Consider the following 27996-nt stretch of genomic DNA (forward strand, 5'->3'; position numbering starts at 1 on the left):
TTAGTGTGTGCTCAAACCAACCTCTTACAATTTTGTCGTTTTACATGTATGTATCCCCTTAAATGAATTTAAAAAAATATATCCAAGATGGCGACCAAAATGTCGGTGATATATTTTTGAAAAAATGCATTTTATTTTTAATAGGCTATCAACAACTCAAATTTGGCTAAAATGGGGCCACAGAATTCAGATTTTATGTTAAAAACAAGAAAACGAAAAAAAAATATTTTTTTGTGATTCGATTATCCGAAGTTCCATTCAAACCTTCGAATAATCGAAACTTCGGATAATCGAGGCTTCGGATAAGCGAATCTGGACTGTATTAAAAAAAATCATAAATAAAAAAACTAAAAAAAAATTAAATCAAAAAATCTAAAATTCAAAATTTTCAAATTCTAAAAAAATTAGGTTTTTATATTGATTTTTTAGTTCTATAATTTTTATTTTTATAAATTCTTGAATTTTAAATTTTTAAAAATTTTAGTATTAAAATTTCTTTATTTTAGAAATTTTTAACCATATCTGCCCACCATTGAAAAAACGGCTAATATCAACTTTTGGCAAAAACGAGATAGTAGCACCAGGTGGTAGAGGATGTTCCAGCGCATCTTCTGGAACTTGAATTTTACTGAAATAGTGCTTAGACTTGGCTGCCGATGCGAAAAACCAAACGGCTAATATGCCACTCTTATGGGAAATTGCCTTGACCGCCTTGACGGAGATTTTGTCACAAACACTAAAACACGTTTTTCTCGGAATACTTGATTTGGCATAATAGCCGAATTTTCAATTATGGGCAGATATAAGGCCGATGCAAATATTTTTCAAAGTTTTTGTCCCTCGGCTCTGGCCGGTGTACACTCTAGTAGGCCGTTGTACACTATAGTAAAAAGATTTTCTTTCGTTAAATACTTTTTATCACGTCCTTTTAGGTGCTGCGGCCAGGTTAGGGCCGGAGATCATAAAAAGTTACATAAAAATTTATAAAAAGTAGTGGAAAAAAACCATTTACGTCACAAGAAAATTTTTGTCGAATACATGACTTACGCTATTATTTCGAAAAATGAAACATGAAACCTAATGAATTAGTTTTTTTAATTGCGCTGCTAACAAGGCTGCTAACTTTTTTCAGTTAAAAACAGACTTAGTTTAGTATTTCTCTTTAACCGTACAACGCGCGTGCGATGTTTATTTCATCGCCCACTTCGCCCTTCAATCAGCTGACAGAACCACCCACCCAAGCCAACCACCCCTTTTCTCTCCCACCATCAAACGAGCACAAAACCAAAACAAACAACATTCGCGCGTGTGTGTAGAAAAACGGCTTCATGCGTAGTCGCGTGTTCTAGAGACTCTGATGCAACCACTACTATCGCTAGTGACGATGCGAATGGTGGGATTTTGTTTAGAGAGAAAAAGTCCTATTCATTGATCACACGACTCTTTGAGAAACTAGTCGTTCGTCATTAGTTCAGTAGTCAGTGCAGTTGCAGCGAGGTAGGTGCACCTTATTAATTGATCGCGTTTCACCTGTGAAATCTGATTCGTCCTTGAAATTTTCTAGCTTCAACAAAGCAAAAATGCGCAAAATTTTTCAATTCGTAGTTCAGCGGATAAACCCTAGAATTCCGAAAGGGGACAAACGCTTGTACTCGTCATCCGCGCCAAAGAATTCCCCATCAGATGACACACCAACGCTGCGTCGAATATGGAAACTAATGTTTGGAAAGTACCTGCTGGTCACGAACACGGTCAGCTCAGGAGGGCTCATGATGCTGGGGGATGTTTTGGCCCAGGAGCTTGAGAAAAGACGCCACGGAACGGCTCTCACCCAGCCGGGCTACGATTGGTATCGAATAGGTATGAGCTTGTGGGTAAGACTCTCTTCTAATTCTTGACTAATTATCATCACTTCTCAGGTTGCATGACTCTGGTGGGAATATCCCAGGGCCCGCTGCATCACTATCTGTACAAGTGGATGGACCGCATTCTGCCCGGGGCCAGCGTTTCGACAGTATTCAAAAAGATTGGCATCGACCAGTTTGTCATTTCGCCGATCTTCATCGTGACCTATATGTACAGTGCGGGACTGCTGGAGGGAAGTAGCGTCCGCGAGTGTACCGACGAGATAAAGGATAAATATTGGACCATTTATACGGCGGATTGGCTGGTCTGGCCGCCGACGCAGTTTATTAACTTTTACTTTATCAACCCAAAGTATCGAGTGTTGTACATAAACGCGATTACGATGTTGTACAACGTGTTTTTATGTTACATTAAGCACAACGAGGATCTTCGGATAAACTTAGTTGGTTCGGATGATATTAAAAAGGATTAAAGCTAGTACTTAAGTAGAAAATGGTGCTTGTGAGTGTAAATAAAACAGTCAAAATGGTGTGTTTAACAACGAGTTTCATATTTATTGTTTCCCTTTTCTTAATTCGATATTGGCGTCACCGGAAATCTAGCTTAACATTGCGTTTAGTTTTTTCTAATCTGGAAATGTCTGTTTCGATTGCGTTTCGTGGAAGATGGCAAGTGGTTTTGATAAATGCGGCTCTTGTCCTGTTAACATTTTGTTTGTTTGAATTTGTGGCTGCCTCACAGAGAAAAAAATCTTACAGACTAGATATGTGTATGTGTAGAGTTGTGATAATTTGATTACTTTGTATCCAGAATGCCAAGCGCGAATCGTTTATCATTATCTTACATGGCAAGTGTGCAGTTGTGGGCTTTTGTGCAAACCCAGATGGACATTTTTCAAAAAAGTAACTTCTTAATTTTAAGCGATCGATTTCTCTTCAAATGTAAAAAACAACGGTAAAAAAAACGATTAAAAACCATTTCTGATCACTTTTTTTTCATTCTAATGGCAAAAAAAAAATTTACAGGACAACATTTTTTCGATGGATCAACTATGGTCCCCTTGGAACGAGCTGTCAAGTAGGACCTTTTCTGTCAAGAAGGACCGCGAGGTTAATTTTTGTAAATTGATTTAAAAATCCAATTTAAACTCTTTGTGGTCGTACAAAGGGTCATTGTGCTCAGAAAAATATGCTTTATTGTTGTGAACAATAATATCAGCAATCTTAATTCAATTTTAGGACCTAATTCTTTCATTTTTTTATTCAACATAAAGGGACTTTGTGGACCCTTCGTTTTAACCAAAAATCCGTTTTTTCGTCCATACAATTCACAATTTAATTTTAAAAAACCTTTATAGTTGGATTGATTTTTGAAACCAAGCGTAATTTTGTGAAACAAAAAAAATTAAGCTCAGATTGTTATCAATCTATCAAGCTTCTTTTTAAGCTTGACCCCGCTTTTACATGGCGCTCACACACACTACCAAAACGTTTATTTTGATAGTATGCGTGAGCGCCGGGTAAAAAATTACAGTTGATTACTTTTTAATTTGACAAACCAACAAGGCAAACGAAAAAGTGAAACTTCTGAAAGTTTATGCAAAATTAAAACAAGTTTTCAACTTTTCCTGAAAAAATAAATTTTCAATCGAAAAGAAATCTGTAGAATATTTGTAAAAGAGCACCCTTTTTAAAAAAAAAATTCGCTATTTTAATGGTCCATGACCTCATTTCACAGTTAATTGTGTTTGATTTACTCGAAAAAAAAATCATAAATTTGAAACATTTCAAGAGTTCTAATCGACTGAAAAAAATTCAGCAAGATTTCGATTTGTTCCAAAGTTCACAACCCGCCAGATGCTTTTGAAAATACGGATTTTTGAAATCAAGCCCTGAAATTTTGTTTAAAATACTGATTATCTTTTACACAACAATAACGCTTATATTCTAAGCGCAGTGACACTTTGTACGGCAACACCATTTTTGAAAAGGATTTTTAAACTGATTATATAACTGATATAAATATCAAACGAAAAAAAATGTGATGTTTAAAGAATTAACTTTTCCGAGGACTTTCTTTACAGAAATATTTCATTTGAAAGTAAAAAAAAAGTTTGTAAAATCTAGTTTAAACAGTTTTATCCTCCCCTGTAAGTTCAGAACGGCGTTGTTGTTTTGACATTTATGCTCAAACTCAATCCTATTCAACGAATATTTTCTGCGGTAAATTTTAGGCAGTAGGCCTGGCCACTTTAATGTTTTTGATGTTTTAAGGTTAAACGAGACGCCAGCTCTTGGACAACTTTTGTTCAACTTAAATCAATTTCTGTCGACTGCTTGCTGTCGACCTATACATCGTCTGCAAAAAGCAGAACTTTGTAAGTTACAGCATTTTCCTTAAAGGTGCTTTCAAAACTCAAGTAGTAGATAGTAATTTTAAATTTATCTTTTTTTAATCTCCATTCTGGAACGATTTCTGATATTTACGGCATTGAACTTACAACTTAACAAATTTTATCTTGTGTGATTTCACAAAATATTTCCAAATACAAAATTTTTAAATACATATTTGGAAAATATTCTCAAGCCTTTCAAGTTTTTCCAAACTTTATTGGCAAGGAAAATTTCCCAATCAAACAATTATTTAATGATTGAATTTTGTAAAGATCTGTTCATCCTTTGTGTAAACGACATATTCACGAAAAAAAAAGAATAAATTTCAAAATCATCCAGATGTTTTTTTCGAAATGTCCATCCAGAATCGCATCCCTTTTTAACAGTTGTACTTCAGAACACTCCCACCCTCGATTCTCCCCACGATCCCAACATTTTTTTTTCTCAGTTCCGCCCCAGTCTCAACGGTGATTGCTTTCGTTTACGCGCGAACAAATCCCTCTTATCACACGAACTTCTTCTATCTTTCTCCATACTAACAATTGTAAATCATACAAATTCCAACGCTGTGATGTGCTGCGATTGTTGAGCAAACCTCCCTCCCTCCCCTACTCGATTATTTTCGCCCCGTACGAGTCCCAGTGCCTTAGCGCGGTCATATTGAGGTAGCCCCACTTCCACCGCTGGTTCGGATTCGACTCCGAGCAGGGATTCACAAACACGGCCCGCTTGTCGGCGTCCATATCGAGGCAGCGATTGTTCTTGCCCTGGCGGATCTGCTGGCTGTCCAGGTCGTACCGCCACAGCTGGTTGCCCTGGCCTCCGTGGCAGTGGTAGAGCAGAATCTTGGCGTTGGCGATGCTCTCCGACACGTCCCAGCACAGTTCGCCGTACTTGATGCGGAGGTCGCGATGCCAGGACAGCTGGAAGAACTGGTTCGCCTGGGGTTGGGCCTTGTCGGCGGCGCAACCGAACAACCCGATTGTCTCTTTTTCGCCGTGGCTGAGCGTGTCCACGCAGAGGTTGGGGCTCGAGACGGACTGGATGGCACCGTTGGCGAAGTCCGGCGGTTCGACTGGGGGATACTTTTCGATCAGGTCGAACGCAACGTGCTCGATGAACCACTTGAATGGTTTGCATTGAAGTTTCTCGCGGATTGCCAGCTGCTTGGACAGGTCTCCGGCGTCAGTGTTGTCGTACTTCTTGCGATCTCGCACGTACAAATACTCTTTGTACTCGTCCATCCAAACTTCAGCAACACGTTTGTAGTTTCGCGTAAGGAAGTCCTTCTTCCGGGGATTGCCAAACGGCGCGTACCCTCGATAAATGTGACCAACCCGTGAACACGGTGCGTCGTACATCTGACCACCGCACTGCCAAATCTTAAAGCTCAACTCGTACTGCTCACCGCCCCAGATGTCCAACCCCTCGTCGTACCCACCCAACTCCCAGAAGAACTTGGAACTGATCGCGAACAACCCACCAGCCATAATGGGACTCTCGAAAGGTTCCGTCGGATTCGCCAAATCCTTCGGCAGCAGCGGCAACCGCTTATAGTAAAACTTCCAATCGAACGCTCCCCTCGCGCCCTCGTCCTGTGCCCGATACTCAAACGTATCCCACGCGACCACGTCAATAAACGGACAAACGCACGTCCGGTAATCCTCCGCGATCGGCTCCAACAGCGGCGGCAACCAGTTCACATTCGCTTCCGTGTGCGAATCCAAGAAGATCAACACATCCGCCGTAGCGGCCTTTGCCCCGGCCAACCGCGCTGTAATCAACCCGGAACGCTCAGGCAAGTGAATCACCTTAACCTTCGGCATATTCTCCGCCACGTACCGATCCAACTGATCCTTTAAAAACTCCTTCGTACTACAATCGTCCACCAGTATAATCTCACTGATCAACTCCGGCGGTGACCTCAATAGCACGCTAGACGCCGTCCGCAACAGCGTACTCCAGTGTTCGTTGTAAAACGGAACCACCACGCTAACCGTGGGCAACTCACTCAAATACTTCTTCTTCTTACACCCCGGATGTCGAATATCCGGCAACGACCGGTTCAACGATATCAAATCACTCAGCACCGCGTTGAACCCGTTCTTCTTGAACAGCTTGTCCTGCATCTCCTCGTCCTTCTTCTCCAAATGTCCCGGCTTGCCGTGCTCCCCCACCCCACTCCGACTCCGCTCGGCCTCGATCAGCTTGTAGTCGTGCCAGTCGATGCGCTTCTTGTGGACGTTCTTTTTTGGCCCGTTGAAGAACGAGCCCTGCTTGCGGTGCTGGGCGAGCGGTTCGGCGGGACTTTCGTCGAGCAGATTTTGACGGTCGACCACGTTGAACGAGCGCACGATCAGCACCAGGAAGAGCAGCACGAAGCCGCCCACGAGGGCGTACTTTAGCAGGACGCGCGTGTTGCGACGCATGGTGGCTCTTGGATGATTGTGCTCAGTTTATGAAAGAAAATATCTGAAATTAAGCGGAAAAAAGATTCTCATTTATAAATTCTTAATTTACAAGAAGTTTCATTAAGGCCGTTGCAAATATTGTTTGAAATATATGTCCTTCGACTATGGCCAAAGTCGAAAGGGAAAAGCCCAAATATTGAAAAAAATAAAAATGTTAACGAAAAAAGTATTTTGAAATGCATTTTACACCTATCCAATTATTTTGCAATTATTAGTTTTCAAAATACAGTACTTGTTCGGTAACATGGCCGCTTTTTATATGGGTGCTCGATAACTGAGCTGTAGCCCAGTTAAAAAGCAGACAAACGTCAAAAACCAAAACAATCCGAAAAAACCGAGGAGTTAATAGATGCAAAAATCAAGTTCAAGAACCAAAAAAAAACTTTTTCAAGCTTTTATTAAATTTCAAGTTTCAATCAAAGAAATATGAAAAGTAGGCATTGAGAACCTTTTTTTTATTTTTTTATTTCATCAAGAAAATATAATGGATCGGTGGTCTCCTCGTAATTTTTCGATCAGCCCAGTTAGCGAGCCGCATTCGGTAACTGTGCTACGTTCTCAGCCCAAAACATAAAAAAATAAATAAAAATAGTGTTTTTGACAAATCAAGTTTAAGTGACAAAAAGTTAAATTAAAAATCACCAAATTTTTTTCGTGTATCATTTTTTTCAGTGTAGTCCTTTTAAATACCTACAACTTTGTCGAAGACACCAAATCGATAAAAAATTCCTTCAAAAGATACAGATTTTTAATTTTCATACATCATTTTTGTAATATGGACAAACAAATGATGCAAAATGGTTTCTTTGGGCATAACAAAGGCACCAAAAAAATTTAAGCCGGATTAAAAATTTAAAAAAATCGAATGACCGAAATCTTAGAGAATTGCTCTTATAGGAACCTTAAAAAAAACTCTAGATATCAAAAATTAAAAATGCGGTTTTGGGATTTTTTTCATTTAAAACAAAAACTTTGCTGCAGACACCAATTTGATCAGAAAATCCCTTCACATCCCTTCCCTGTACAATTAATTATTGTATGAGCATCTACCAAAATTGTATGCAGATTTATATAGACGATCCAATGATAACTTATTTGGTCATAGGAAAGCCCTCCAAAAAGTATCAACCAATCCAAAAAATATATAAAAATACAATTTAAAGATATCGGCCTCTTTCAAGGAAAATTGGGTACTAAAGCCCTAAGTCAATTTTTATGTACAACGGTAAAAAACACGATTAAAAACCATTTCTGAACACTTTTTTTCATTTTAACGCAAAAAAAATTTGACAAGACAACATTTTTTCGATGGATCAACTATGGTCCCCTTGGAACGAGCTGTCAAGTAGGAGCTTTTCTGTCAAGAAGAACCGCGAGGTTAATTTTTCAAAATTGAATTAAAAATCCATTTTAAACTCTTTGTGGTCGTACAAAGGGTCATTGTACTCAGAAAAATAAGCTTTATCGCTGTAAACAATAATATCAGCAATCTAAGTTCATTTTAGGACCCAATTGCTCATATGTCAGGCTGACATATGACATAACATAGTCGATAGGCGCCAAACATTTCACCGACATGGCAAATACTTTTCAAAATGGTTTCAAACCCATACAAAAAAAAAATATAAATATGTTTTAAAATACTGTTAAGCAATTCTTCAAAATCAGCCCAAAAATCATTGGGCAAAAAAATAATAATCAATTTCAACGTATTCTAGTTTGCTTAAAAATATTTTTTTTTTTGAATGAATTGTCAATGTACAGCACCGCAAAAAGTTTTTTTTTCGCAAAAAAATATTTTTCCGTCAAAATTTAGAACTTTTGGAAACTAATTAGTGCCAACCAACTGTACTAGTTTGTAAGCATTTTTCAAAAACTTTTTCATTAAAATGTAGAAATCCTGGTTTGTTATTTAAATTTTTATATTTTTCAAGGCTTTGGCAATGTTGTGGTATTGATGAGGAAAAGAAATGATACACGGAAAAAAAAATCAATTCAAAAATTAAATTTCCCGAAATCATTGCAATTAGAATTTTAGAAATATTTTATATGTTTATGGGACAGGACAACAAACCGCAACTTATGAGCCATAGAAAAGAACAGACAAAATTTTTGCGGCCGGTTTAGGATTTTTTGAAAAAAATCGTTTGTGGAACAATAAAATTTTACTGGAAACATTTTTTTAACTCTACTTTTCAATGCAAAATTGGCAATCGAACAGTACCTTAGACATTTTTTGATAAAGTGGACCGTTTCCAACATATAAGCCACTTAAAATTTAATTTGACTGAAAAATTATAGTTTTTAAATATTTTATAAAGTGTCCATGTTTGTTCATTCCTGAACATAATTTTTTGAAAAGTTGAGAAATTTCCAATAAAATTGCCTGAGAGACATTAAAGATTGGAGCTCTGGTTGCTGAAATCCAGTAAATAAAAAAAAAAGAAACATTAGTGAAATTTTCTGATCTCCACGAAAATAAACTATTTTAAAACATATCAAAAAAGAAAAAACTGGAGATTTTTTTTTTTTTTTTTAAAGGTCCAATAAACCAAATTTTTAGTTTTTGCTTTTTGGGTGTATGTTTTTTAATACCCCTGACTCAAGGCAGACCCAAAAAGCAAAAACTGAAAATTTGGTTTATTGGACCTTTTCAAAAAAAACACCAGAAATATTGAACATACGCCCTTTTAAAATGTTAGAGCTGATTCCAAAATTTAAAAAAAATTGAAACTTTTACTACACATTCGGCCCCTTTTCAAACGATGATATCTTGGAAACTATTGATCCAATTTTTAATGTTAAAAAAATTAAAACCAATTAAAAACAGGTTTTTATTGCGGAATCTGAGAGAACTGCTCGGTTCAAACATTGCATTGATCTTAATATTGAAAATACGCTTCAAAACGTTTATAGAAAATCAAATTAATTTTATTTAATAGGTTTTTCTTTGAATTTCATTACTGAATCGAAACGGAAAGAACGTCATAAAAATTAATCTAAAAGAACATATGCCAGTCCAAGCCAACTGTCCCAGAACCACGTCCACACTTTTTCCAAAAATGAAAACAAGTACAAGCATATCTGGTTTCATTTTCGTAAGTAGGTATGATATGATAAGCACAAACGTGTGTCCCCTTCACTCTGCGCGATCAACAATCGCCCCATTTTATCTTTACACACTCACCTGTATCAACCAGCAGCAATAGCAACAACAACAACAACAACAACCAAAAACAAGTCTAACGATATTCTCGCCACTGTCTCTCGTCGTCGGTTTTAGTCTGTACACTTTAGGTGAGCTGGCACTCTGGGGCTGGTTATGCGATTAAAATCGACTCTTCTTCCGTGTCATGACCCAACCACCAGCCTCCCCGCGGGTCTTCACCGGTTGATGTTACAACACATTTGTCACGGCAGCCAAGTACTTTCACCTGATGAATTGCATCCAGCGGCACCGATGTTGGTTGTGGTGACCTTTCACTCCGGTTTGAGAAAGATGTATTTCCTAAAAGAAGTCATGAGAGGTTGTTAATCAAATTGTTCTGGCACAAAGATCGCCAACTAAAGTGCGCGTCAACGCTGATTGCAGCAATGATAATAAAATATAAACTCACCAATTTGGAGCAATTGAATCCACAGACGAAAACAAATCTCCGCTTTGTCCGGCAACAAGTTATGGAATGTCGAGGCAGACTGACTGACTACGGATCTGCACTGCACTGGAATTAATTTAGCCAAATCCACGATGATCGTGAGACAACTCCAAGGGATGGGTTGATCAAGAATTTGCCCCAACCTCGTTTTTAGGGGTTGGTGAATGGGTTCTTGGGGTAAAACACAAACCTGCCTCTCCGCTGCGGTCTGCCAAGTCAACACCACTGCAGAGTCATCAAATTCTGACTGTCAACCTTTTGGTTTGTCTCTCCCGTGTGAAGGGGCTAAGTTACCATCAGCAGAACACACCGAGTAAAGGTAGAAAAGAACACGCACACACAAACCGATCTGTCCTAAATGTTGATACCCCCCACTTTGGAATAAGCGCTTCCCATCAGGGGCTTTTCACACCGCGATGCTGAGGAACGCGTGAGAGGAAAAAGATTTTGCTTCAATTTGTAATAGTTATTTTTTATGTTTTGTTTTATTCATCACATGAGCAGTTCTCTATTTTTTTTATTTGGCTCAAACTTTGTGGGGGCCTTCCCTATGACCAAAGAAGCTATTTTGTGTCACTGGTTCACCCATAAAAGGCTCCAAACAATTTTGGCAGCTGTCCATACAAAAATGGTACGTAAATATTCAAACAGCTGTAACTTTTGAGTGAATTTTCTGATCAATTTGATGTCTTGGGCAAAGTTGTAGGTAAATAATGATTTTGGAAAAAAAAAAGAATTTTATGCAAAAACAAATTTGACGTAATTTTTTTATGTAAAATTGAATTTCCAATCGAAAAGTACATTACAGATTTTTTGATAAAGGGCTCTGTTTTCAAGATAAAGCCACCGCAAGTTTAATTTATGCAAAATATTTGCAGTTTTTCGATTTTTAAAAATAGTGACCATGAGTGACCATTTCTAAAAATATTTTTTTTGAAGAGTTCAGAAAATTTTCTATAAAATTGTCTAAGAGACATTGAAGATTGGACCTCTGGTTGCTGAGATACATCGGCTTATAGAAACAGAAACAGGTAAATTGAAGTTTTCTAAAAACCTACCATTTTCTAATGTCGATATCTCCGCAACTAACTGGCCGATTTTTAATGTTAAAACATGAAACATTCGTGAAATTTTCCGATTTTTTCGAAAAAAAATATGTTGAAAAAAATTAAATCAAGACTAGCATTTTAAATAGGCGTAATATTCAATGTTTGGCCCTTTCAAAATGTTGATCTTGATTTAAAAATTGTCAAGATATTTTTTTCGAAAAGATCGGAAAATTTCACGAATGTTTCATGTTTTAACATTAAAAATCGGACAATTAGTTGCGGAGATATCGACATTAGAAAATTGTGGGTTTTTTGGTTAAGACTTACAAACCTTCAATTTTCCTGTTTCTTTTTCTTTTAGCCGCTATATCTCAGCAACCAGAGATCCAATCTTCAATGTTTCTTAGAGTTTTACAGCAAATTTTATTGCAAATTTTCTTAACTTAAAAAAAAATATTTTCGAAAATGGTCACTCATGGTCACTATTTTTAAAAATCGAAAAACTGCAAATATTTCGATAAAATCAAACTTTCAAATGTGATTGCACATTTAATTTTACATAAAAAAAATAAGTCAAAAAATTTTAAGTATAAAATTCGATTTTTTTCCAAAAATCCCTATTTTTTCAAAAATGTATAACTCGGCTGCAGATTTTTTGACAATACTTTTCTATGGCTCAAGAAATACGTATTTTGGGAAATTGAGTTTTTGTGAAAAAATAGATAATTCGGCATTTTTTTTCCGTGTGCCTATTTTTTTCTCAAAAGTCCTCAACAATACCTATAACTTTGCCGCAGACACCAAACTGATCAGAAAATTCACTCAAAAGTTACAGCTGTTTGAATATTAACGTACCAATTTTTGTATGTTCAAAAAATTAAAAGGACGGATTTTGTTTTTTGCTCGATATGAATTAACCAAAGGGAAAAGCCAAACAATTATTAAAATTTCGTGAAAAATAAAAAAAACACGAAAAAATGGAAACATAGATATTAGGAAAATAAGAAATTTAATAAGAAATTCACGTTCCAACACTTGGAAAAGTTTTTAAAATGCATTTTACACGCGTCTAGTTGCTTTCCAATAATTAGTTTTCAAAATATCGAAGTATTGACGGAATTTTATTTTTCGCGAAAAAAAAAACTTTTTGTGGGACTGTACATTGATATTTCACGAAAATTTAAAATGTTTTCAAAGTTCAAACATGCTGAATATGACTATAAAGGCAGGAAAATGCATTTCAACTGGTTTTCAGTTGATTAAACTTTAATTTTCATTAAAATTTTAAAGTTTTTCGAAAACATTTTTTTTTTTTGCCGACTTTGAAGGGGGGGGGGGGGTGATGACATAAACTTTGAAAAATATTTGTAACGGCCTAAAAAACTATTTTTTCTACATTGAGAGATATAAAAAAATAGGGATTTTGAACTTTTAAAATACAAATATGCACGTAGAAAATTTAAAAAAGTCAATAAATTACAAATTCGAAGTTTCAAAAATTCAAATAATCAAAATTTAAAAATTTTGTATTTTACACATTTAAAAATCAAAAAAAGTAAAATTCAGAGCATCAAAATTAAAATATTTAAAAATGCTACAAAAAAAATCTAAAATTAAAAATTTAAAAAATACAAAAATTTAGAAATTTGGAAAAAAAAAACAGTTTGTACCTACTTAATTGACCGATGTTTCGTCAAAATTTTCAATTTCTAAATTCTCTTATTTTGAGTTTCTAACCTTAAATATGACTCCAAAAATGAATATTTTTTTGTAATTAAAAAAAAAAGCAAAAAATTAAGCATTTAAGAATTAGGAAATTAAAAAAATAAAAGATCAGAAATTAAGAAATTCAATTCAATTCTTTAATTGCCTTTATGAATTTCAAATTTATAAATTTAAGAAATTTTTAATTTTTAAATTTTAGAGTTTAGGAATTTATAAATTCTAGAATTTAATTCCAGATTTAGAGTTTTATATTTTTTTAAACTTGTAGTTTTTTTTTCAATTCTCAAATTTTTGGACACTTAAATTTTTAATTTGTGTTTTTTTTAGCAACTAAGCATTTTGATTTTTTTGAATATTTTAATCTTTGTTTTTCTCTTAAGAACCTCAAACCGAACTGTCAACTTTTCTGGGGAGAGGGGGGGGGGGGGGGAGGTGGGTAAGTTTTTAGTTTATCTTTGTTTCTAATTGTATTTAGCTTATTCTATCATCTCTTATCATTTTTTGCCTTCTGAGTTGTGGCATGTTTCAAATTTTTTGCTTGTTTTTATTTCAAGTTTTCTACTTCTACTAAAAATTGATACCAATGCAATTAAAAAATTGTAAAATAATGTGTAGAGGCATAATTTGGGACATTACAAAAATTACTGCATAATTATTTATGCATAACGTATACCAAATGTTAAAATATTCGCAGCCAAATTGATCCCAAAAAGTTTTTTTTTTAAACATTGGCAAAATTATATAAACCTCAAAACCACCCTAAAATCTAAAATGTTCTAAAATTTTATAAGTTCTGAAAAAAAATGTTCTTGGCAAATTTTTATATCTAAGCACGTAGAACTCGAATTTGATGTTACCGTAAACTGGGGTCAATCGGGACACATGGGACGAATTGGGACAGCAGTTTTAACCATGTTGGAGCACAATATTTTGATTTTTCTGGTTGGTTTCGGTTAGAACAGACTCAGGCCAACAAAATGTGTACATCCATTTCCTTATTTAAAAGCTTTAAGTGCTCTATAAACTGCTGTCCCTATTCAGACTGTAGTCCCGATTCACCCCAGATTACGGTAACTTAAAAGTTAGAAAATAAAGAAACTCAAAAGCAATTAGTTTTTATGGTACGATTATCCAAAGTCCAATACAAATCGGACGAATAAAAAAAATATGTTTGCAGTTTGAAGTGAAGTGTATTGCCAAAATTGCGACATCGTCCTTTTCCCGGATGGTGGCTCAAGTCTCACCCGGATTTGTCCAAGTGTGAGATCTTATAGGAAAATAATCATTATCGATGATATTTTAGAAAAAAAATCAGAATTCCAACCAATCTTTTTATATTTCGGCGCAATTTTTGTCTCAAGTGCCGACACACAAAGTAAACCAAGTAAACACAACATCGTGCCAAAACATAACAAACCCGTGTGTGCGCGGCGCCTACACACAACCACAACCGGGTCCAGTAAAACGGCAGCATCCGACACTCACCAACACAAATTTCTGTGAACATAAACACACAGAAGCAGCAGCGTGCATGCGGCAAGCCCCTTCAAATTAGCGCAAAGGTTTATTGGTGTCTTTGTCGTCGTGCCTTCATGTGCTTTGCACACCTCTTTAACGACGAAAGAACAGTTAAACGATAATAAGCCGGTTTGTTCGTCTCTCTCTCCTTGCTTTTGATCGGACACCTCGTGGAATCGATTACGGGTTGGTTTATTGAGCCAGCTGAACAAGCAAGCTTGGTACTGAATAATTGATTTTTTATTTTAAATTGCCTTTTTGCTAGTGTTGAAAAGATGTTTTTTTGTTTTTGAATTATTAATTTAAATTATTTTATGTAAATATTCTTGACGACTTCAAATAAAAAAAAATTAAAAGGTAAATTGAGAATGTATTGCATCACATCTACCAACACAAAAAGCCAGTTCTCATCTTATATTTTGCTCTGGCTGGACTTGTTTACGGAAATACAAGGAACGAGTTCGGTTAAAGAGATGCGAGGCAGATGTGACTCTTGAATGTGTTTGTAGAATACCTGTCCACAGGTAAAATGCATGCCAGCTGCTTCGAGACAATTGAGTTGCATTTTCGCAGATTTAAAATTTATCAAGGAATTTCTCAAAGAAATAAAGAATAAGAAAACTCACCTTCAATCTACTTTTTATTCTTCACCATCGTCTTGATCAGCGCCCGGACCGACTTTTCCCGCTTCATGGCGTTCTCGATGCACTGGTCCAAAAGTTCCTGCTCCACCGGTTCGCCGCCGCTCTTGTTGATGTAGCTCAACGTGGCGTCACAGATGGTGATCGTGATGGTGGACGTGGCCAGCGCCTCCTCCTCCGCCGTCGGATCCGCCACAATCCTCCCGCAGAGCACCGCAAACGACGTCGTCACCGGAATCGAGCTCAACTTGAGCGCTTCCCGCGGTTCCTCCTCCAGCACCTCCCGCTCGTCCGTGTCCGCGTTGTGGCGCATCCGGGGCAGGGTCAGCGTGTGCAGGGCGGCCACCAGCGCAATCACCGACGCGTCAAACACGCACCCGTCGTGGTCCAGGCAAACCAGGTCGCAGTACAACGCCCAAACGAGCTTTTCCTTCGTGATGCAAAGATCCTTCAAATTTACACAGCCAGAGTTCAAGATTGCGTCCGCCAACGAGCAGCTGTAGACCTGGGCCTCCTCGCTGGGCGGTCCCGGACGGTACTTGGGCGAGCACAGCGGCGAAATCTCGATATTCGGCACCAGAAATCCGGTTTCCGGCTCGACCGGTTTCGGCGGCGCCAACTCGGCCTTGATGCCGCACACGACGGTCGTGTTGCCGATCTTGACGATCGACGACCCGTCGGCCGATGTGATCGAGCCAAAGTTGATGGCCAGCGGGCGGAGGTCTCCGACTTCCCGACCATCCGGCCTTATGTTGCTCTCGAGGTGGTCCTTGTAGTATTTGACCGGGTGAATTTTTCTACGATAAACTTGACGATTAGAACAAAACGTTAAATTAAATCAAATACTTACTTGTAAGTTTTAAGATCCATTTCTGAGGCACTTTACAATCAAAAAACTATTGAAAAAAGAGCAAAAACAAAAAATCCTCAACTCAACATGTGTTCAACATTCCTTTTGTTTATGTTTTGGTTGGCGGCATTTTGGTTATGTTTTCTTTTTGCTCTCTCATTCGCTGCAGCTGTCAAAGCTGTACTAAAAATTTGAAATTTCAAAAATTTGGTTGGGATTGCAGCCTTGCCAGATATGCCTCATGAGAGAAACTGAAAAATCTGTACGGTTTGTTACAGACGTACCGGTAAGATACATCAGATTTTTCACGAAATACAGATTTCTACAGAAAAATGGGACTTCAAACAAAAGAATGTACATGGGCCAAAGCCGAAGTGTAAACAAACAGTCTGTCCTGCTTACGTCAGTGGATGTTTATATTAGGAACGAGCAGGACAGACTCTTTGTTTACACTTCGGCTGTGGCCCATGTACATTCTTTTGCTGGACTTAGAAACATGATTTTCTTAAACGAAAATGTTTTTGGCAGAATTTTGCTAAGGCCGATGCAAATATTTAAATAAGTTTTTGTCCCTCGGCTCTGCCCGCGGTCGAGGGGAGAGCGGAAAAAATATAAAAATTTAAATTTCAAGCTATGTTTTGGATTGGACATTTGGATGACAAAAGAGATTTGAAATGCATTTTACACTAGTTTAGTTGTTTTGCAATAATTAGTTTTAAAAAATGTAAGATTTGACGAAAACAAAAATCTAAGCGAAAAAAAAAGTTTTTGCGGTACCTACTGTACATAATTTTTTTTCAAAAATTCATAATTATTTTTTAATAAACCCAAACATGCTAAAAATGATTTTAAACGCAAAGAAATTCATTTTAAATTGATGTCAGCTAATTGCACTTGCATTTCCATTGCAATTATGACGTTTTAATGAAAAATATTTTGTTGCCCCTGATTTTCGGGCAAATTTTGAAAGTGACAAAACTTAAAAAAAATTATCAGCCTTATAAAAAAAATCAAGCATTCAAAAAAATCGGAAAAATGTTAATCTTAAACTGTAATTCCAATAATATTTTTTGTTTTACTTTTCAAGGTGTTTTTGATGAACCCTGTCTCTAGACGGTCAAAAAAAATCCCAGAAAATTAAGTTTATTGGACCTTTTTAAAAAAAACCTGCAGAATTAAAAATATAAATTATCTATGTAAAAATATTCTTAAATGTCAAAATCAATCGATATAATTTTAAGAACTTTAGAATTTTAGAATTTTAGAATATTAGAATTTTAGAATTTTAGAATTTTAGAATTTTAGAATTTTAGAATTTTAGAATTTTAGAATTTTAGAATTTTAGAATTTTAGAATTTTAGAATTTTAGAATTTTAGAATTTTAGAATTTTAGAATTTTAGAATTTTAGAATTTTAGAATTTTAGAATTTAAGTTCTAATTTGTGCTCTTGAGAGCTGACGAGTGGTTCTAACCCACCAGCAGTCGCGTACGTGAATTGGGTCCTAAAATGAAGCTTAGATTGCTGATATTATTGTTTACAGTGATAAAGCTTATTTTTCTGAGTACAAAGACCCTTTGTACGACCACAAAGAGTTTAAAATGGATTTTTAAATCAATTTAGAAAAATTATCCTCGCAGTCCTTCTTGACAGAAAAGCTCCTACTTGACAGCTCGTTCCAAGGGGACCATAGTTGATCCATCGAAAAAATGTTGTCTTGTGAATATTTTTTTTTGCATTAAAATGAAAAAAAGTGATCAGAAATGGTTTTTAATCGTGTTTTTCACCGTTGTACATAAAAATTGACATAGGGTTTTAGTACCCTATTATGTACACACTTTGTAGGGACACTTGTAACAAATGCCTAAACACGTGACTTCCGAAGGGCTAATCAGCGAATTTGAATTCGCTCAGTTCCGTTCCTTGAATCGAATCTGTACTTCACTTCAATTTTACGTGGCTGGATACAGAGTTCCACAGATTGAAGATACAGATAACTTGAAAATAAAGGCGGCAACTCTGGCTGCGGCCGTTTGTACTAAACTCCTCTTTTTAGTACTGGGCGGCCGTTTCAGCTGGCGCTGGTTGAACTCCCTCCATTTATTTGCTATTTCGCGTCGCAAGAGGTAAATGCTCGTCCGGAACATTCCTGTCCTTGGACCAACCACCATCAGAGCGAGAGCAAGAGGCGAGTAACCCAAGCCCGATAAAAACACCCCAAGAACCGATAATGTGGAATTAGTGTGATTGTGCGCCGGAAGCAGCTTCGTCGCAGGATTAAACCCCGAGGATTCCGGAGAAGAAGAAAAAAAAAGTGCGTAAGTAGCTCAGAAAAGGACGCGTCAGCGGGAGAGAGACGAAGCGAGGTGAGGTACCGTGCACTAGAGCGAAACAGCTTGCTTGAGGAGAGACACACACTTTGGAGGAATCGCAGCAGGCCAAACGGGCACGCGACGCGCACAAAGGCAAAAACAATAGACAAGACAACAAAAGTCAACAGCCAACGGGCAAAGTAAAGAAAAAGCAATGGCGACCGGATTCAGGATTCACGAGGACCTCACCGAGAAGGAGAACCAGGTGCAGCTGGCGGGCAAGTCGGTCAATGTGGGCGCCGGACTCAAGCAGCAGATCCAGCAGCGGTCCACCTTTGGGGTGCTGAACAACTTGGCCGGAAATGGACGGACGGCGGCGGCCCTGGCGAACATCGGCGGGGACAAGGCGGTGAGTTTTGGGGGAAGGGTGGTCATTCCGGTGTCAGGAGGGGTAATTGGGAAGGGTCATATAATTTCGTTTGAAAGTTCTTTTTAAAGTCAAATCGTGCTTTCCATTTCATTAGGGCACAAAACTTTTGTAAACAGTAGTGTATCCCTCTTACACTTAATGCAAACTGTCATTTGAGTGAAAGGGATACACTATTGTTTACAAAAGTTTTGTGCCCTTTTGGTATGTTAGGCTCCAAATGTCAGACATTTAAAGATATTTGGCAATGAAACACATGAAGGTTAGACATTCATTCTTTCATATAATACGGATTTTAGAGAATTTATTGATGAGAGTAAAAACTATTGATTTATTTTCAACTGTTATTTTCAAATTCCTTCAAATTTGCCCGATAAAAAAAATTGGTATGACCCATAGGGTTAAAGTTCCCCTAATAAAATCAACAACAAACTGATTTCAACAAAATATTGTATAAACATAAAGTTTGATCCAGCTCATCGCATTTAAAAAAAATGTTGTCAAGGCATGCAATCCATAATTTCTGGAGCAACATTTGAAAGGGGCGGTACGACATTGCTCTTACGGCCTTTCGTCCCATTTAAACGCGTGTAATCAAAGGCCGTAAGAGCAATGTCGTACCGCCCCTTTCAAATGTTGCTCCAGATTTGATATATAAAAAAAGATAAGCTGTAAATATCTCAGGTTCATTTTTTAATCTCTAAAAAAGGTATCTAAATAATACTTGAACAGTTTTTGTTATACCAAATAGTCACATCGGCTAAGTGTACGGATTTTTGATCAACAAGAGTTGGTAGCCTTAAGGGTTTTTGAACAAATTTGTTGTACAATGAAACTTCAGTTCACTTTGACTTGTTTTTTATTTGTTTTATTTGAATTTATATGATTATTTTACATCGAAACTAAAAATATGATCAAAACTCGCAGGGTGGACACTCAAGTTTCGAAAAAGTCGGGAATTTGTGATTTTTATACAAAAAATTGGGAAAAGTCGGGAATCCCAAGCATACTATTTTTTTTTCTAACCAACCAAAAAATTAATTATTATGCTCCAACATGGTTAAAACAGCTGTCCCAATTCGCCCCAGTTGACAGTAACATCTTTCTTTAAACATCAACAAAAACAAAAAATATAAAATTAAGAATTAAAAAAATTTATTTATCATTATTTTTTTGCAATCCCTTTTTTTCATTTCGAGTGAATACCAATTAGGCCGTTGCAAATATTTTTCTAAGTTTATGTCGCCCCCCCCTTCAAAATTTGTCGGAAAAATCAGGGGGCAAAAAAATATTTTTTCAAAAAACTTCAAAATTTCAATAAAAACAGAAGTTAAATCAACTGAAAACAATCTAAAATGCATTTTTCTGCATTGATAATCATATTTAGCATGTTTGGGCTGGATTCAAAATATTTTGAATTTTTATGGAGTTTCAATGCACAGAACCGCAAAAACTTTTTTTTCGCGAAAAATAAAATTTTCGTTAATATTTAGATATTTTGGAAACTAATGATTGCAAAACAACTGGACAGGATTTAACAATGCATTTTAAAACACTTTTTTCATACGGCGGGGGACGACATAAACTTTGAAAAAAATTTGCAACGGCCTAATTTCTACTGAAATTGCAGTTTTTTTTTTTATAGGTTCAATAAACATATCTAGAGTTTTTTTTGTCCTATAAGGAGGAAGCAAGGAGAAAAGCAACTCGCGACAAAATTTTGAGGCTAGGAATTTTGACAGGTATGATTTTCATAAAGTATTCGCCTCCTTTTCTCTCCCGCAGAAAACTGGGGACAATGTAGCTGTCAAACTAGGCCAAAATGTTAAAGTCACTCACAAAATGAACTTTGAGTGATTTGAGTTAATTTCTGACATCACGATTTTCTCCTCTATTGTGTTTCATACAAAGTTTCATATGTTTAAAGGACCTATTCAAAACAAAACTCTAGATATGAAACACAATAGCTTATAGGACCTTTTGAAAAACAAAAACTCTAGAATTGTCAGTAGTTTTTAATTTATTAATAAATTGTGTTCGATGATTGATATTTATTTTTATAAAGAATGTTTGTATTTGAGTTTCTGGAAAAGTCGGGAATTGGAAAATGGGATTTGAGTGGTCACCCTGGCCTATATTCATTTTTTTTGATAATTTAGCTCAATTCTGCGACCAAGCGCTTAAAATTTGGCCAACGCCTTTTCAAAATATTTTAGTGTTAAAACTGCATTTGCTTTACTTTAAAATGGCTAATTTTTTACCTTTAAGTCAAAATGGACTTTTTTAAAATAAAAATGTTTGTTTTTTGGAGCTTTAAAGCAACATAATTTGCAACCAAGCCAAAATCTTCCTATTTGCAACAACTCTTATGAAGAAACCAGTCCTACACTTTCAGACTTTTTTATAGTCATAAAACATTAGGAAAAAAGTTATTTTCATAAATTAATTGATAATATGCAATTTTTTTGTAGTAAGATAAGTTTAATAATACAGTCCAGACTCGATTATCCTAAGGTTTGGATGGGACTTCGGATAATCAAATCACGAACAAAATATTTTTTTCGTATTTTTTGTTTTCTTACTTTTAACATCAAATTTGAGTTCTGCGACCCTATTTTAGACTAATTTGAATGGTTGATTGCGTATTAAATTGAAAAATGCATTTTTCAATATTTCTGCACCGCAAGTCTAGACTGTATTGTGGTACTTTTTGCTTGAATTTTTTTTTGGAAAATCCATTTTTTGATTTTCACATTTTTTGCTCCTCGGCAAAGTTGTTCCCTGGAAGATGAATTATGAACTAGAGGCAAAATCGTTAAGGGACTCAAAAATTGCTAAAACCAAAACACCAAAACACCAATTTTACGGGTTAAATCTTATTTAAACTTCAAAGTCAAAGTTCCAGGTTCTGTCGCAACCAATCAAGCTTATATTTGGGATTCGAGCTCAGTACACCTAGAGTTTCATGCCCTGAAATGCCCGCAAAATACACCCATTTTGTTATTGCCTATTAGTTATACCCGAACGTATTTTTTTCAAAACTTATTTTTATTATTAGTATTAATTCGAGACATAACAAAAATTACTTAACGATTGTTTTGACTTAAAATATAAGTTATGTTAGTAAAAAAACAGCCAAAATTTACCCCAGAAAAAATATGTTTAACAAAACATTGAATAAGTCAAATTAAACAGGTCAGGTTAGGGTTAAGTTCAAAATATTGTTATTTTGTTTTGTTTCAGAGAAAAATAAAAATTAGTCGCGTTCTTTAAAAAACTAACCCGAGATTTCTTCATTTTTCGCAGGCCCTGAAGGATCCCAAACTCAAGGTCAAACCCTCGGTGCTGTCCAAGCAAACCAAAAATGTGGACGAAAACGCCATCGTCATTCCGACGGTCAACCACGCCAAGACCGTCCTCCCGAAACCCGCCGAACCGTTCAAGACCTTCCAGGTGTACGACGACTCGAAGGAAAACAGCAAGCTTACCGCCAAGGCGACCACCAAGGACGAATCGCTCGCTGACGCCGCCAAGCGGGAACCGCTGCAGGAGCTCAAGAATGCCGAACTGCTCGAAACCCCGATGTCCGTGTCCGAGTCCCTCTCGCCTATGTCGGTGGACAAATCGGTGGCGCTGATCGAGGCGGACTCCTCGCTTGCGGTCCCGCGCAACGACCGCGAGCGCTTCTTCGAGGTCGAAGAGTACCAGGTGGACATTCTGGCGTACCTGCGCGAGGCCGAAAAGCGCCACCGCCCGAAGCCGCTGTACATGAAGAAGCAGCCGGACATTAACCAATCGATGCGCACCATCCTGGTCGATTGGCTCGTCGAGGTGTGCGAGGAGTACAGGCTGCAGAACGAAACGCTCTGTCTGGCCATCTCGTACATTGACCGGTTCCTCAGCTTCATGTCGGTGGTGCGCGCCAAACTGCAGCTGGTCGGCACAGCTGCCATGTTCATCGCCGCGTAAGTCACCGGCCGAATTGTCCCTCGCGTTTACGCTTTGCGCAACCTTCTTAACCGTTTTTGTCTCATTCTTCCTTCCTTTCTTTCCTTTCTTGAAATCTGCAGCAAGTACGAGGAGATTTACCCGCCAGATGTGGGCGAGTTTGTGTACATCACCGACGACACGTACAGCAAAACGCAAGTGCTGCGTATGGAGCAACTCATCCTGAAGGTCCTCGGGTTCGATCTGTCCGTACCAACGACTTTGGTATTCACCTCCGTCTACTGCGTCATGAACGACGTGCCCGACAAGGTCAAGTACATGTGCATGGTGAGTGTGAGCGATGCGATGCGATGCTGCCTGCAAGGAGGAACCTGTGCAATTATTAGTCAAACCAATCGTAGAATGGGGGCAGCGAATGACCGAAAGGTTAAAGCTGCCGGAAATCAAGAAATTAACAACAACAATCGTAGAATGGGCAGAGAATGATTGCGTCCAGACTCGATTATAAAAATATATTTAAACCAAGGTTGTTTATCGATAAAATTATCGTTGTTATTATTGCGATAATTCGATAATGTCGATAATCTCATTTTTTAAATCATTCTAAGATCGATTTAATTCAACCATATCATGTTAAATTTTCAATCCTTTCAATAAGAATATATTTCTTTGAAAATCTAGGGTTATAACGAACGGCGCGGATTTATTGGCTAATTTTTCAAGTTATAAAGAAAAATATTGTCAGAAATTAGGATAATTTGCTCGTTTTTTTTTTTTTTTCGTTGAGTGCAAAAATTTCGATTTCTCAGAAGTTTTTACTGAAACAAAATTAAATTGTCTTCCGTAAAAATTGTTTGTATTTTTTAATAGTTTCTTATTTCAATGTAATCTTCATGAAGAGATTTTTTTTTGGATTGAGGATGTCATAAATTTGTTACCAAATTCAACTCATTTTTTAACATTTGCTCTGCTCTGAATATTTGGTTTCTTATGAGTTTTGAGTAATATTTTTTAACCTTATTTATTGTTTATTTTATACTGGATACATGCAATTTTTAATCTCAATAATTTTCAATCTTTTCCCAAAGATATAAACACTAGGATGTAACAAAAATGATTGTTGGGGCTTGTTCCGGTGGACGTACTGTACTAAAATCCCAAATATGAGCTTGATTGGACGTAACAGGATCTGGTTCTCCACTATTGAATTTGAGATGGGTTTTAACCCGTAGAAAGGATTGTTTTTCTTAATTTAATCATTGTTGGGGAAAAAATAAAGAGATAAATACACTCTAAAAAAAAACTTCAATATTCAAAATTCGAAGTTTAAAAAATAAAAAAAATTAAATCATTTTTGATTTTTATAGTTTTTTATATTATTTTTTAAAATTCAGATTCAAAAATTAAAAAAAAACCTAAGGGTGGTACCTCCCCCCCCCCCTTCCTTTTAATTTGGCCCAAAAAATCAGGGGGCAAAAAAATTTCAAAAAACTTCAAAATTTTTAATCAATTAAAAAACATTTCCTTTGTTTAGAATCATTTTTAGACATGTTTGACTTAAAAAAAAAAACCTTTTGGAATTTTTGAAATTTTCGCAAATTTTTGTTTATTTACATTTTTTTAAACTAATGATTGCAAAACAACTGAACTAGTGTAAAATGTATTTAAAAACACTTTTTGCATTTTAATGATGACACTGTTTAAAATTTTATGTATATTTTTTTGCTTAATAACTTTGGAGCATTTTTGGAGTCATATTTTAGGTTAGAGAAACTTTGAGTAGAAAATAATACAAATTTTGTGCTTCAATTTTCTGAGTGACATTTCTGGTTCATCGAGTACGAACTGTATTTTAATGTTTAAATCCCTAGATATACGATTTTTTTTTCGTTCTGAAATTTGGCCTTATGAGGCTATTCTGGATTTAAAATTGTATTTATTTTATTAAACGTTTGTTATTTTTGCGTCCCTTCTCACGGAGTTTAATTTTTGTTCTCAAATACTTTTTTTCATAAAAAATGAAATCATTTTAAAACTCTCTTGTATGATTGTCGCGAAATTATTTTTTTTCATAAAATGGCGCGGATTGCGTTTTTGAACGGCGCGGATTTTTTGTCCGACTTCTCCGTAACGACCCTGAAAATCTAGTAAGTTTCAAAGTAAAATATGTACTCAACATTGTTCAGAAAATACCGTATTTTCGAAAGTACTTAAATTTTCATAATTTGCAATATGGGTATCAAACGTAGCGAAATTAGGTATGTTTTTTTCACTACATTAGAGTTTTTTTTCGGAAAATACTAAAATTTTCACAAATTACCGTATTTTTCGAAAATACTCAAATTTTCCAAATTAACAATTTGGCTATCAAACGAGGCGAAATTTTGCATGCTTTATACATACATTTAAATTGTGTATTTTTTTTTTTAATGCTTCATACACAATTTTGTGTCATTTGATACATAGGGGAAATTCTCGTATGTTTGGCAGGTTAAGCTCTCGCTCCTAACTCCATCCAATTTGCTGATTTTCACTATTTAAACAACTAATTTTGCAAAACTTTTGAAAGAAACTTGCTTGCTCACTTCTTATTGAGCTATTTATCACTCGATTTCAGTTGAAAACGCTTTTAATTAGCTTTAATTGAATGTCAAAGTTCTGACCTGCCAACTTTAGAGGCACGCTGGAATAAGATGCTGTACCCCTATATTGGAAATTTGAAAAAATTTAGTATTTTCGAAAAATACGGCATTTTGTAACAAAAATAGTATTTTACAAAAAAAACCTTACTTAATCCACCTTCAGGTGGTTGATGCCTTCCTCACCCTGTTCGTCGATCATCGACTGTCATTTTTCATTTAATGAACTGAACCACCCTGTACAACCGAATTTTAGTAAACAAAAACAAATACAAAAAACCTGTTGGAAAATAGATTGAGGTTATGTCAATTCAGACCAATTTTTTAAACTGCTTGTAATTTTAGATACACTGAAAGCCCGACCATGGTAATTTTAAGAACATTTGCTAAAAATGCTGCTTATTAAATTAACTGTGGCTTTTTCGTAAAAGTAAACGCAAATATGGTAAAATGTACCATACTTCCACAAAATTGCATGGTAGCAATTACAAAATCATTATCATTCTCTCCGTATTGGAGGGTTAAAATTACCATACCGCTCTCGACATAGTAAAACTGACTGCGTTAATCAGTCAATCCAAGCACGGAATGTTTTTAGCAAAAATACGTCGGTGCGTGTTCTCAATTTAACCCTACAATATGGTAGCAATTACCATGGTTGGGTTTTCAGTGTAGGTAAGTCGGATCTGAAAAATTCTTAATCCACAAGAAAGGTCATTTCAGAACCTTTCAGAAAATATATTTTTTATATTTATATTTATATTTTTTAAGCATAACTTTTGATGTGCTTTACTAAATCTTATGAATTTCAATAGGGACTTATGGGACCTCAAGACGAATCGAATGAGGCCAATACGGTCTAAATCGGTTCAGCCAGTGACGGTTCAGCCAGTGACTAGATATTTCCAGTGACATTGATTTGGTACACATGTCTACATACAGCCAAACACACAGACATTTGCTCAGCTGGTGATTCTGAGTCGATATGTACAAATGAAAGTAGGTCTAGGAGTCTAACTAAAAAGTTAATTTTTTGGGTGATTTTATAGCCTTTCCTCAGTAAGGTGAGGAAGGCAAAAACTCTAATAAAGTAATAAGCAAACACAATTTTGCTTCGTTTGATACTCATATTGCATATTTTTTAAATTTGAGCATTTTCGAAAAAATACGGTAATTTGTAATTGTTTGTTATTTAAAAAAAAACTCAAATAAAGTTAAAAGCATACAAAATTTTGCTTCATTAAATACCCATATTGCAAATAATGAAAATTTGAGTACTTTCGAAAAAAAATATAGTATTTTTTGAAAATTTTAGTGTTTAGCAAAAAAATATTTCAAATTGTGAAAATTTGAGTACTTTCGAAAAAATACGGTATTTTGTGAACAATTTTGAGGACATATTTTACTGTGAAAATTACTAGATTTTCTTAAAATATATTCCTAGTGATATGGTTGAATTAAGTCGATTTTAGAAAGATTATAAAAATGGGTAATCGTCCATTATCGGCGATAAGATTATCGCCGATAAGATTATCGCCGATAAAATTATCGAAATAACGATAACGATAGAACTATCGATATCGAGCCTCAATAATTTTATCGTTAACAACCTTAATTCAAACCAAAAACTAATTTTCCTTCTTCTTCGTCCCTTCACCCCATCCCCTTCCCACACCCACGCATAGTATCTCTGCGAGCTGTCGCTGCTGGACGCCGATCCGTACCTCACCTACCTGCCGTCCAAGATCGCGGCCGGTGCGCTCGCTCTCTCCCGCTACACGCTCGATCTGCCCGTCTGGTCGCGGATGCTCGAGACGAACGTCGGCTACCGGCTCGAGGACCTGCGCGACATCATCCTGGACCTCAACAAGACGCACCAGCGGGCCGAATCGATGGCCCAGCAAGCGATCCAGGAAAAGTTTAAGGCCAACAAGTGAGTTTTTGTGGGCTTATGTCTGTTTAAGAGGACATTAATTCCGATTTGTACTTTCAGATATATGCAAGTGTCCACCATTCCGGCGGTGGAACTGTCCGAGGAAACGTTCGACAAGATGTGCAAATCGTTGGCCGCGATAGCATCCGCGGCTGCCGAAGCGGAATCGACGACGGCGGTACCAGCTGGTAGCAGCACAGTGGAAGGCACCGCTCCGCTGAGTCACAACGATTCCATGCGGGAGATGATGTCCTCGTTGTTGTTTGTCTGAGCGCCTCCCCGTTTCCCCCAAGTCCCCCTCCAACTTTTTTTCTGTTACGATAGGTTTATAATTTGAATAATTTTATTCGCGTTTTGTCCTATTTTATTTTTATGCCGGTTTTACCCCACACTCCCACACATTACGAAGCCTGCCTAAGAACACTGCTTAATCGTAAACCTAAGCTCCCGTTTTTTTTCGTGTTTTGTTTTCCCCCTGCGCGCGCCCAGACTTTGTGTGTAATTTGACGAATTGAAACGCCTATTTATATTTAATAAAAATGCCCACTCAACGAAGACGCAAAACAAAC

General features: G+C 36.5%; 4 protein-coding genes across 4 annotated transcripts; 2 read left to right on the forward strand and 2 right to left on the reverse strand.

The window, feature by feature from the left end:
- The first annotated feature begins 1233 nt into the window (after nucleotides 1-1233).
- LOC120422224 (mpv17-like protein 2) lies at nucleotides 1234-2407 on the forward strand. The gene is made up of 3 exons (XM_039585609.2): nucleotides 1234-1497; nucleotides 1565-1860; nucleotides 1920-2407. The coding sequence occupies exons 2-3, from the start codon at nucleotides 1581-1583 to the stop codon at nucleotides 2336-2338; spliced, it is 699 nt and encodes a 232-aa protein (XP_039441543.1). The 5' UTR covers nucleotides 1234-1497; nucleotides 1565-1580; the 3' UTR covers nucleotides 2339-2407.
- LOC120422237 (N-acetylgalactosaminyltransferase 6) lies at nucleotides 2393-10715 on the reverse strand. The gene is made up of 3 exons (XM_039585627.2): nucleotides 10348-10715; nucleotides 9918-10238; nucleotides 2393-6731 (listed from the first exon to the last, which is right to left on the reverse strand). The coding sequence occupies exon 3, from the start codon at nucleotides 6686-6688 to the stop codon at nucleotides 4868-4870; it is 1821 nt and encodes a 606-aa protein (XP_039441561.1). The 5' UTR covers nucleotides 6689-6731; nucleotides 9918-10238; nucleotides 10348-10715; the 3' UTR covers nucleotides 2393-4867.
- A 4585-nt stretch (nucleotides 10716-15300) lies between these two features.
- On the reverse strand, nucleotides 15301-16324 carry LOC120422217 (exosome complex component RRP43-like). The gene is made up of 2 exons (XM_039585603.2): nucleotides 16170-16324; nucleotides 15301-16116 (listed from the first exon to the last, which is right to left on the reverse strand). The coding sequence occupies exons 1-2, from the start codon at nucleotides 16187-16189 to the stop codon at nucleotides 15312-15314; spliced, it is 825 nt and encodes a 274-aa protein (XP_039441537.1). The 5' UTR covers nucleotides 16190-16324; the 3' UTR covers nucleotides 15301-15311.
- Nucleotides 16325-18271: 1947 nt separating this feature from the next.
- LOC120422225 (G2/mitotic-specific cyclin-A-like) lies at nucleotides 18272-27995 on the forward strand. The gene is made up of 5 exons (XM_039585610.2): nucleotides 18272-18889; nucleotides 22214-22872; nucleotides 22978-23182; nucleotides 27180-27427; nucleotides 27488-27995. The coding sequence occupies exons 1-5, from the start codon at nucleotides 18695-18697 to the stop codon at nucleotides 27696-27698; spliced, it is 1518 nt and encodes a 505-aa protein (XP_039441544.1). The 5' UTR covers nucleotides 18272-18694; the 3' UTR covers nucleotides 27699-27995.
- Nucleotide 27996: the final 1 nt, after the last annotated feature.

This window comes from Culex pipiens, chromosome 2, assembly GCF_016801865.2.
Source record: "Culex pipiens pallens isolate TS chromosome 2, TS_CPP_V2, whole genome shotgun sequence".
Taxonomy (NCBI): domain Eukaryota; kingdom Metazoa; phylum Arthropoda; class Insecta; order Diptera; family Culicidae; genus Culex; species Culex pipiens.

Coding starts and splice junctions, on each gene's coding strand:
- LOC120422225 (XM_039585610.2), top strand. CDS start 18,695: ATGGCGACCGGATTCAGGATTCACGAGGACCTCACCGAGAAGGAGAAC. Junction 18,890..22,213: donor ACATCGGCGGGGACAAGGCG/GTGAGTTTTGGG, acceptor CATTTTTCGCAG/GCCCTGAAGGATCCCAAACT. Junction 27,428..27,487: donor GAAAAGTTTAAGGCCAACAA/GTGAGTTTTTGT, acceptor TTGTACTTTCAG/ATATATGCAAGTGTCCACCA.
- LOC120422217 (XM_039585603.2), bottom strand. CDS start 16,189: ATGGATCTTAAAACTTACAA. Junction 16,117..16,169: donor ATGGATCTTAAAACTTACAA/GTAAGTATTTGA, acceptor AGTTTATCGTAG/AAAAATTCACCCGGTCAAAT.
- LOC120422237 (XM_039585627.2), bottom strand. CDS start 6,688: ATGCGTCGCAACACGCGCGTCCTGCTAAAGTACGCCCTCGTGGGCGGC.
- LOC120422224 (XM_039585609.2), top strand. CDS start 1,581: ATGCGCAAAATTTTTCAATTCGTAGTTCAGCGGATAAACCCTAGAATT. Junction 1,861..1,919: donor CTACGATTGGTATCGAATAG/GTATGAGCTTGT, acceptor ATCACTTCTCAG/GTTGCATGACTCTGGTGGGA.